At 43.4% G+C, this 10,269-nt stretch overlaps 1 protein-coding gene across 1 annotated transcript; it reads right to left on the bottom strand.

Annotated features, from left to right (window-relative positions):
• On the bottom strand, positions 1-8,646 carry LOC104573504 (aldose reductase-related protein 2). The gene is made up of 10 exons (XM_088528447.1): positions 8,533-8,646; positions 7,613-7,780; positions 6,453-6,569; positions 5,711-5,788; positions 4,685-4,807; positions 2,836-2,942; positions 2,560-2,641; positions 1,395-1,478; positions 532-614; positions 1-97 (listed from the first exon to the last, which is right to left on the bottom strand). Exons 1-10 carry the CDS (start codon positions 8,599-8,601, stop codon positions 55-57), a joined length of 954 nt encoding a protein of 317 aa, XP_088384573.1. The 5' UTR covers positions 8,602-8,646; the 3' UTR covers positions 1-54.
• Between the last annotated feature and the right edge of the window lie 1,623 nt (positions 8,647-10,269).

Raw genomic sequence — 10,269 nt, 5'->3', positions numbered from 1 at the left:
CAGGGTACATCTTCAGATCTGTTGTACGTGGAGATCTTGCAGAAGCCATAGGCATTAATATTCTGCTTTAAATGGGTAGTCCTTGTGATTGACAGCCCTAAGAAGAAAAAGAACCATTTGGTTATTTAAGTATTATATAAAGTATTTTCAACAGTATTTCACTAGTGCAGTCTCCCTCCTTTGCTTCCAAGATACTCAATTTTTGCTGCTGAGAGCAATCATTAATTTGCACACAGAGGCTTATGCACAAGTACGGTTGGACTCTATGATCTTGAAGGTCTTCTCCAACCATAATGATTCTATGATTTTAAGTACATGCAACACCAAGATGCAAGTTTGCTGGAGACTACCCTGAATGAAATCTCCCTCCTGATGTCAGTCCTGAGATGCATCTCGTTATCTGAGGTCCACAGTGTACAAAAGGAGCTCTCCCTACTTTTAGCTATATCTTTTTTCAAGATGGAAAAAAAAAAAGAAGAAGAAAAAAAAGAGTATCTGGCAGGCTAGTGAATCTGAGGATAAGGAACATACACAGGTACTGCGACCGCCCTCCAGTTTCTGTTAAAGCCGAGTATGACATCCATCTCCTTTCTAGACAGTTCAAAGTCGAACACCTAGGGGAGAGAAAAACAAACAAAAACAGCCCTTTTCACATAGGTTTGTAAGTAGATACTAAATGCACTTCATGCATTTATGATTTGAGGCAGGATCATCCTGCATCAGTGAGTGTATTTAGGAAGTCCTCAGTTAAGGACATTTCTCAGTAAAGTTAGCAATTTAGCAATTTATTCTTGAAGCAATTAAGGTAGTCGTTTGTTCTTTGAGGTGAATTCAAGGCAACGTCTAGTGGTTTAACAGAGCTGACCATAAAGGCCACTGCAGATGGAGCTGCACTGCAGACAGACAAATTTAGGGCTATGGACAGATTAGTCAGTGTGTCACAAATATTGCAGTAAATACAGTAAATATTGTAGTAAATGCTTCTGCTACAACAGACAGCTACTGGGTACTAACCACAAATCAGTTATCTCACAACAGTCAGCTATCTTAGAACTCTTGCTGGTGGTTAATAGGAGAACTGAGTCCAAATGTAGCATCGTAAAAGTAATACAGGGATGCCATCCAGAAAGGCCAGACCTCTTAGCAAACATACAGCTGACTCTTCCCTCCTCAGAGGAACCACAGCTTCAAAACGAGCTATTAACTCCATACTGTGTCTAGGTCTCTAGCCTCATTTGAGCATGTAATGTAGTGGCTGAACTAGCTGAGGCCCAGTGATGCAGCACTGCTTTGAATTTGTTTGCACCTTTACAGCCTGTCACATGGAAACATGGAAAAGCTGCTGGTGCCCAGCTTGTGCACAGAGATAGCCGCGATCCCAATGGGAACGTTACCTTCATATTTTCCTCAACACGATGTGGTTTGTCAGACTTGGGAATGACAATCACGTTCCTTTGGATAAGAAACCGGATCACGACCTAGGAAAGGACAAGGAAGGTTAGGGACACGGGGTGCACAGAGATCTGCTCAGATGCATTTTCTCCTTCTCTTCCCTCTGCTGCATCTTCCCACAGCCATGTTCACTCCTCAGAAGGTTTTACCAGAGTGCACTCCGGAGTTCGATGTGAGAGCATATGCATGCAGTCTGCTCACAAACTCCTATTTGTTTCTGGCCTAGGTTGTTTCTATATTCTGGCTTCTCAAGGTCATGTTTCGGTTTCACTTGGTGTAGGTATTGGGAGAAAAATAATGATGCTACAGGCTTGTGTTAGATGGGTGCTCCGGGCAGATGAGCATAGCAATACTGCAGCTTATTTTGGGCTCACAGATAAACATGCCCCCGGCTGTACTTTTTGACATCTTCAAAAGAAACAAACAAAAAAAGAGAGGATAAATTTCTGAAGTTTTCTCCTCAAAAGAGGACTGTTGCATACAGGGGTTTTTTGATGGTTATTTTTTTGTTTTTGTTTTTGTACTGCTCTGCCTGTCTGAAAGCATGACTATTGCTGGTTCCCTATGAACATGTTGATTTATTCAGTGCATTTTCCTATGGAGTGCAGATTCTTGCACACTCTGAACAAGACCTTATTTGTGTGAATAGTAGCTTACAGAGAAATGTTTTCAATCTGAATAATCCAGCAATTTTCAACAATTCTTTGCGAATAGGAGCAAACTGTGAACAATCAAATATGTTTGCAGAAGACAAGGCTTTTCTGAAGAATAGCTTAGCTGGAAAAGGGAGTAACAGGTTGGCTAGGTGATTCGTAAGTCAATCTCAAAGGAAAGGGAAGCACTTCTTGCGAGCAGAAGAAACCTCCCTAGAAAGGGGAACCCCAGTGTAGGCACAAAGCACTACTGATCAGTCTCCAAAAACTCAGCACTCAAGACTTTCAAAAAATTCTTCGTAATTCATAGGGATGCTGGAAAGAAGCTAGTGCAAAAAGTCAAATGCAGTTCAGCCACTTAGATACTACCCTTAGAGAAGGTAACGTTTGCTGCAGACTGAGCATCGGTCTCTTAACAACACCTGAGGATGAGGAAGATTTTATCCAGACTTACCTGGGCAGGGCTTTTATTATGCCTAGCTGCAATATCTTTAATCTTAGGATCCTCAAGCAGCATAGGTTCCCCTGGCTTGGCCCTAACAAAATAAAACCAAGAATATTAATGTTAGAATTTCCAGTAAGCATTTCAAACATTTTACAAACTGATCTGTAATAAATCACCAGTACTTTACTTTCCTCATTATACTTGCATTATTTACATAATTTGCCCCAACTACTCAAGCTGCACGTGCATGTCTTTGCAGAGAGAAAGGCTGTAGGGCTTCCTTACCATGGGCGGTTTGGAGAGCCGAGGGGACTATAGGCAGTTACAGCAATCCCTTTAGATTGGCAATATTTGATCAACTTTTCCTGGGTGAGGTATGGGTGGCATTCAATCTGCAAGCACAGAAACACAGTGGTTGGCAAGCTGCCCTGGGTACCAGAACATAAAATACCTCCTGAATTGCATACAGCATAGAAATGATTCCCGGTATTATGATTAAAATCTACCATTTAAAAAAAAAAAAAAAAGTTATTCAGATTACAGCAACATCTAGAGGCCTCAGACACAGAATAGGGCTCCCTGGTACTATGCATTAGACAAAGAGATAGGTGGTAGGAGTCAGCCAAGTGCTTTTGCAGGAATCAGTGGAAACTAATCTTCCTAGACTATAGCCAAGACAGCAGGATAGCCTCTTCAAAGGGGCAGTTCAGGGTACTTGAAGCTTGAGTTGAGAAGCTTGTGCTAACTCTGCGTTAGCCAGCCTCTCCTCTCATCAGGAGACTCCCTGGTTCCTGGGTATGCCTGGGAAGATGAGCTTATTTAGGTCAGCCTTGGTGGATATCCACACCATGTCTTTCCTTAAGAGATGCTGTACTGAACGGACAAAGCTATGAAGCCTGGGTCCCTCTCACTACTCTGCAGCACACCCTGTTTGAGCTTAGGAAAGTTGCTTCATGCTGTGCTTCAGCTGTTGAAGTTTCTGCTCAAATACATAGCTAGGATGTTCTTTCTTCTACTAGAAGTATGAAATAAAGTTTAGCCACAACTCACATGTGCATAAATACCATTTCTGTTTCCCTAGGTTTGAAGCCAATGCTTTAAAAATACCGTATTGGTACAGTGCTGCAGTTGAACTTCTTTTTGCAGAAGAAGGACTTTTTAAATTTCATGAACTGTTCAAATGAATGCAGTATACAAAGAAGCATGCCCTTCTTGCAAAAGAATTACATTTGTTGCACACTTGGCACTACTGCTGGGAAACATTGGTGTTTCACTGCAATATGGCAGTGACCTTACTTAAGGTCTTGTCCTTGAATCTTGTTTAAATGGGGCACCAGACCTGGTGATTTGGTGTAATGGCAGCGCGTCGTGCATGCACACTGATGGAAAAGCAAGCTGCAGCCAAAGCCTGAAGGGCTTTGGAGTGTTGAATTTGGTGCAGCTCTTACCTTGGAAATACCTGGAGCCATCCCCACCTGAACTATATAGCCCTCCTTAAAATCTCTGAGCCCTATCTCCACTTGTGCTAAGTTGGCTGAGAAAGACAAGCAGCAACTCCTGACAGGTCCAAAAACACAATGCAGAAGAAAGAAAGTCAGAAGCTCCTGGTGCCCTAGTTTTCTTGTGCTTTTCTTCAGGAGGCTAGAGGCGAGAGTTTGTTGTGTGCTCTAACTTCCTTTTATACAAAGAAGTTGAATTAAATGTATTCTTTTGTGTTGGATGGGAAAAAAAAAACAGTGACTCTGCTAATGCGCTCCCATGCTTGCAGCAGGAGTGGGAATGGAATATTCTCATCTGGTTAGTATTACCATGCTATGACTAATTTCACATTGTTTTGTTACAATACTGCTCTCTTAAATCTCCACTGCATTATACACACAACAACAAAATTTTGTCTACAACAAAATTTTCTGTTGAGATCTTCATCAGCTAAAAAGCATTAATGCTGACACCTTATTGAAGCCTAATAGACTGCACGGACTTGGAGGCTGTTCAAACAGTCTGAGATATCTGGTGCCATGTGAGGTTTTTCCACAGGTTATGGTAAAGGCAAGTTTCAAGAGCTGAAGTACAGATCACATAGTTTCAAGAATATTCCAAAATTAGCTGACACTAAGGGAAATAAAGATCTTACCTGGTTATTTACAGGTTTGTACCTGAGGCCAGGCTTGTTCAGTAGTCTCTCAATCTGCTCATGGTTAAAGTTGGAGATACCAATGGCTTTTACTAGACCAGCATCCACCAGCTCTTCCATGGCCTAAAGGGTCAAAACAACCAACAGATATTTATGAGGTAGTATTACTGCAAACTACACTCTCTTCTTTCACTAAAGAAAGTGACAAACTAGTAAATAAGCCAAACTAGATTAAATAATGGTCTCCCCAGTAAGAAAAGAGTAAGTTTTTGCACCTTTTATTATCTGTACACTTCAGTGATATACCATTGCAGATAGGAAAGCAACAGAGGAAGAATGGCCTGGCTAATTCTTTTGTAATGGGGTACGTATTTCTAGTTTAGGCTTCTCTGAGGGTCATTATACCATAGTGAAAAAGCAGGAGACCCCCTAGTCCTAACTCTGAGTTAGGAGAGGAGTTCATTAAGGAAGATGTTAGCTCAAATTCCGTTACCTCAGTACATTCCTAACGAACTGCATTGTAGAGGAAACGATTAATTTCCAGAGCTGCAGCATCACACAGGAGCAGGTAGCAGGAGCAGACCCTGACTCCCTACAGACCACAAGGAAAGGAGCCAAGGACAGTCAGCAATGCCGATGCCCGTTGCTGAAAACCTTGTACTAATTCCCTCTCTCTGCAACTCCCAGTAAATGAACAACCACACCTAGGTTAATCTAAGTAGTAGTTATACCATTGTGTAGAAGTGTGTGTTCAAATATTATATTACTGACAGCGCCTACAGCTAGTGATTACAGGTAGTTTCCTCCCCTTTAGTCTTAGCAAAGACAGCAAAGACTCTCTTGTCCTAAAAAAAAAAAAAAAAGAGAGAGAGAGAGAGAGAGAAAGCATCAACTCTGTTCTCTCTAATCACAAAATAGTTTTGTGTAACTACACTCCCCTACCCTAACCTTAGTTTCACTTTGCCTGCAGATCTCTGCCCCACAGTTAGTGCTGGCACAGGCACAAAAGAGTAAACATAAACTTACCTCCCATGTGTCCAGAAAATCTGTATCACTGGGAATAATCATTCCTTTGTCATCCACAGGACTCAGTTCTTCACCAGCCTGTTTATGCAAGGCAAAAAGCAGAAAAACTTGTTTTCAGCATTGAATTTCCATACTGTATATTAGCATTTGATTGGAATGACAGGCAGCAAATCAACAGTTTTTTTGAACATATTGCATAACTAAAAATCATGCTTGTGCATCAATATTCTGTTGGATGAAGGCCATACTTCTGCAAATCAGGTCACTGCATACAAAGAGATGGGGATTAGTAGTAATTATTTGAGTAACTTAAATAACTTCTAGAGAGAAGGGAAAAGACACTCCCTTATGATCATTACATAATTTTTATATATAAAAAAGGCAAATTCTTTCATGCTGTGTTTCATTTTCCACCGTTGGTTACTCCAGATCAGATCAGCATCTCCAAAATTTGAGATATTCACACTGTTAATGGCCACAATGCCATGATGCCAAACTGCATCATGCATTGGTTGGAGTTTCCCTCGAATTCCCAGTGGGCTTGTTAGGTATGCTCATACCCCCAGCTATCTCACTCCACCAAAGAGATGTACATGCAGAACTGGCCTTTTTAGTCACTGCAAGTGCTTGACACCACCAGGCTCACGAAAGAGCCGACTGGCTGCATCTGCAAGCATGTAGCCTTGTTATGCTCACCTGGTGTCTTCCAAGGTAAGAAAACAGTAAGGAACAGTAGGCCTACCTTGTATCCCATAGGAAAATGTATCAGGTAGAGGTCGATGTAGTCCAGTTTCAGTGCGGCAAGGCTCTTCTTGCACGCTTCCTTTACCAGAGGTTTCTCATGAAACGTGTTCCACAACTATGGGGAGAAACCAAGCTTGACTTTGACTCAGCAGCTTCCAGGGTCAAAATCGACATTTCCCCTTGGTGGTCTTAGAGGACAATTCCTTGAAGACCTACGCCAAGCAGGTGGACGTGCACGATAATGTTTGAGTGGTAGAGTTAGACAAGCATACCATAACTAAAAAAGTCGGTATTGGAGGTGGATCATCGATAGTAATATTTATGAAAAGGGAGTGCCAGAGCTGACTGTAGCTTTTCGCCACATGTATCTGGCAACCAGCATAGCAAAGTTACCACAGTTTTGTTGTTCTTTTCTATCATCTGAAATTTAAATTTTGAGCACCTAATGACTACCTTCCTTCTCCCCTCTTTTATCTGGCCACTGTGGACTGTTGTGAATTTTATTAGATCATTTTTTTTTTGGAATGGAAAATCAAACTGTTTATACAGAAAAAAAAAAGAGAAATATTGTTTTAATTACAAACTGCTCTTTAACAAAAATCAAGAGTATGTGGAAAACTTATTTATGCTTAGTGTTTCCTGGTTTTGCTGATGAAAAACTCTAGTTGTTATTTTTGTTTTTAGAAGTTTTTTCTTTTTTTCATTTTTTGGTAACAGATGTTCCTGAGATGAGTGGGTGAGATGATGGAAAGGAGTTAAGTATAGAGACATACATCAGACTGAAGTCCACTACTTTATTTCTGTTCCTTCTCAGGTTTTCATTTTCTACATTGCACCATTTTGTAATATCTTGCCCACCAGTAAGTATCTTTTTAGGGTATGTGTGTGGGAAAGTTCAACATACATAAGCGACTTAATAGATGTAACGGCGTTATTGATGAGCAAGAGCCTTGCTATCTCTAAGTGATTGAGTGTTCCTAATAAAGCTCTGTCCAAATTTCAATTAAAGGATAGATTCATAGCCTAGATGAAAACATTCCTGAAGACTATTGGAGAAGCGGGGGGGATAATTGCTTAGGTTATTTTAGGAAACAAGGGTTGCTTGCTGTATTATAGCTCTGTCCGAGAAATTGCAGCAAGAATTGTGCGTCGTTGTACCTTACTGACGAGGAAGAGGTCCTCCCGCTTCACAACCCCCTCCTTGATCTTCTGCTCCACGGCGTTCCCTATTTCGTCTTCATTTCGGTAAAAGTAGGCACAGTCAAAGTGGCGGTAACCTGCATCAATAGCAAACTTCACCACCTCTTCCACCTTCCCTGGAGGAGCCTGAAAGGAAACACGACCAAAGGTGAGCTATGCAATCCCTGCTCCCAGCCCTTGTCAGCAGGACTCCCCAAAAATCACCCTTTCCAGTGAGATGCTGCAGGTTGCTTGTCACCTGTATTTACATGGAGTTTTACCTGCTCAGGTAACAGGCATTTTCATCAGGAGGGCAGGGAATGGGGCGGAAAGGGTATTAGTTTTACACATTTTGCCCCTGGCATATCCAGCAGTGTCAGGTCCAGTACCACTTCCCCTTATTTGCTCATGGTGTTACCCAAGTGTTTTCACCAGTGTAGCTCTCCCAATCCCTTCCTCACACAGGCATTTTGCTGTGTCTCATCCTGCGCAGATCCTGGAGGGAAGCATCCCTTTCACCAGGCCATTGGGCACTCTGTAGGGGACCCTTCCCACGGGACTGAGCTGCAAGCGTAGGTAGCATTCCTCACCTATTTTTTTGCAATATGTTTTTTTTTTTCTCTCGTGCCTTTTTTTCCGGCTTTTTGTCCCTTTTTCCTGCCTGCCCCCCCGCCCCAGCAGCAGCCTGCCCAGCATGTTACACAAGCGGCCACAATAATCCGGGCCAGGCGGCGCGGCCCCCCCGCTCCGCGCAGGGAAGTGCGCCAACCGCCACTTTGTTTTTTCCCCTTTCCTTTGATTTTCTTTTAAATTTTTAATTCTTTTAATTTTTGCCCTGTCTGCAGGAGCAAAGGGCTCCGCGCCGCCGCGCGCACCCCATCCTCCGGCCACACGGGTACCTGCCAGGTGCCCAGCCCCAAGATGGGCATCTTCATCTTGTTGCTCAGCTCCACGCACGGGCTCGCCATGGCGTGGTCCGTCTATCTGTCTGTCCGTCTGTCTGTCTGTCTGTCTGTCCGTCTGTCTGTGGGTCGCTCTGTCGGTGGACACCCCTCCGCTCCTCCTGCCGTTGTGCCTGTGGCGCTTTAAAGCGCGGGGCCACGGATCCCGGGACCGCCCAGGGCCGTCCTCCTCCTCCTCCTCCTTTTCCTCCTCCTGCCTGTGCCTGTGGAGGTTTTTTTTTTTTTTTTTTTTTTTTTTTTTTTTTAACTTTAGAGGGCGCTGGGCAGTGCCGAGTGAGGCCCCAGGGCGAGATAGGAAAGTATGCGACATTCAGTGGTTAAATCAGCACTTTGCACGTGTTTGCCCTACGACAGAACTTGAAGGAGGCTAAGTGTCCAAGTCGATGGGTTTCCAAGCCTCCGGAGGGTTTTCACGGTTGCTTTCAAGTAGTGCCAATGGGCTGAAATGTCCATCCTTTATCAGAGAAAACGTTGGCTTTGCCCTGTGCTGTTGGCAGAGGAATTTGTTGGAAGGGACTGTGGTCTTACCTCTATGTGAGTTATGTGTTCCCAGGCTTTGGAGCGTGGTGGGTGCGCCCTGGGGACCCTGGTGTGGCCAGTTTGAACGTGTGAGTTTGCTGTGCCGGATTAAAACGTCAGCAAGTGGCAGCAGGACGTACCAGATATATTGCAGCCTTTTGCAATCACAGCTTGTCCCCACATAGTGGTTTTGTATTTATTTATTTATTTATTATAAGGAATAAAAAGACCTGCTTTGTACATAGGGTCGAAAGGTATTTGGAGTGTTGACATCTAAGACTGAGGAAACTTCACATGCATAGCGGGGCTCAGGAACCATGAGGCAGGGGTCTGTGAGACGTGGGGCTGTAGAGCCAGTAGTTGACTCCAGCCAAAAAAAATTTTCGTGTTAGGAAGTTGGGGGTGAAAGCCAGGCCATCAAACCTAGTGGGAAGTTTTCTGTAGGAATAAATAACAGGAGGGGCTTCACCCTGACCCTCACTTTTAGGACTCTCTCTGGCTAGCTGTGGTTTCAGTATCACACTCATCACCGTGGTACCTGAGCACCTTTCAGCAGGTACAGGGAGTGCTCAGCTCCTCCAAGACTGATGTCAGTTATTTATGCACATTCATAGGGATTTGGGAGGTCTGACATCAGGACATCAAAGCTGGGGTCCACGTTTGCAGTGTGCTTTATCACCCAATGCCTACAGGAGGCCTCCTGCCTCTTGCACTCTAGGGGCTTTCAGCGCCTAATTTAACAGCAAATTTATCTCATTTTTTTTCAAACCAGATGTACTAGTCACCTTTAAAATCACATGCATTTTGCTGCCATAATTCTACATTATAGATTGAATTCTTCCCACTTTCCCATATGTTTCTGCTCAACATATGCTGGCACAATTACAGAGATCAGTATGTCCTGAGTTTAAGTTATTATTTCAGCCTTTTCCTTTTTTTTTTTTTCCTTTTTTTTTTTCCTCCCTAATACTAGCAGTTCAAGTGAGGACAAAGGCAAGCATGGATGCTGACACCAGGCAAGCATTTCAAACTGCAAAAGGGACAAGGAAGCCTGCAGGGCAATTAAAAAGGCGGCTCAAGCTGCAGGCAGGGAGCATGAGGCTTGCGCGGTTGACACTGACTGGTTGTGTCAGGCATCACTGCTCACCTGCCTTC

This window comes from Tinamus guttatus, unplaced genomic scaffold (genome assembly GCF_059628265.1).
Source record: "Tinamus guttatus ecotype Peru unplaced genomic scaffold, ASM5962826v1 Tinamus_guttatus_pri_ptg000308l, whole genome shotgun sequence".
In the NCBI taxonomy this organism is placed as follows: domain Eukaryota; kingdom Metazoa; phylum Chordata; class Aves; order Tinamiformes; family Tinamidae; genus Tinamus; species Tinamus guttatus.
This window is presented reverse-complemented; position numbering and strand designations above follow the sequence as displayed.

Bases quoted from the DNA above. Each gene is read 5' to 3' on its own strand.
- LOC104573504 (XM_088528447.1), bottom strand. From the start codon at position 8,601: ATGGCGAGCCCGTGCGTGGAGCTGAGCAACAAGATGAAGATGCCCATC. The intron at 2,642-2,835 runs GTAAGGAAGCCC...TTATTTTGTTAG, and splicing joins GGCTCTCCAAACCGCCCATG to GGCCAAGCCAGGGGAACCTA. The intron at 98-531 runs GTATGTTCCTTA...TTTTCTTCTTAG, and splicing joins AGGGCGGTCGCAGTACCTGT to GGCTGTCAATCACAAGGACT.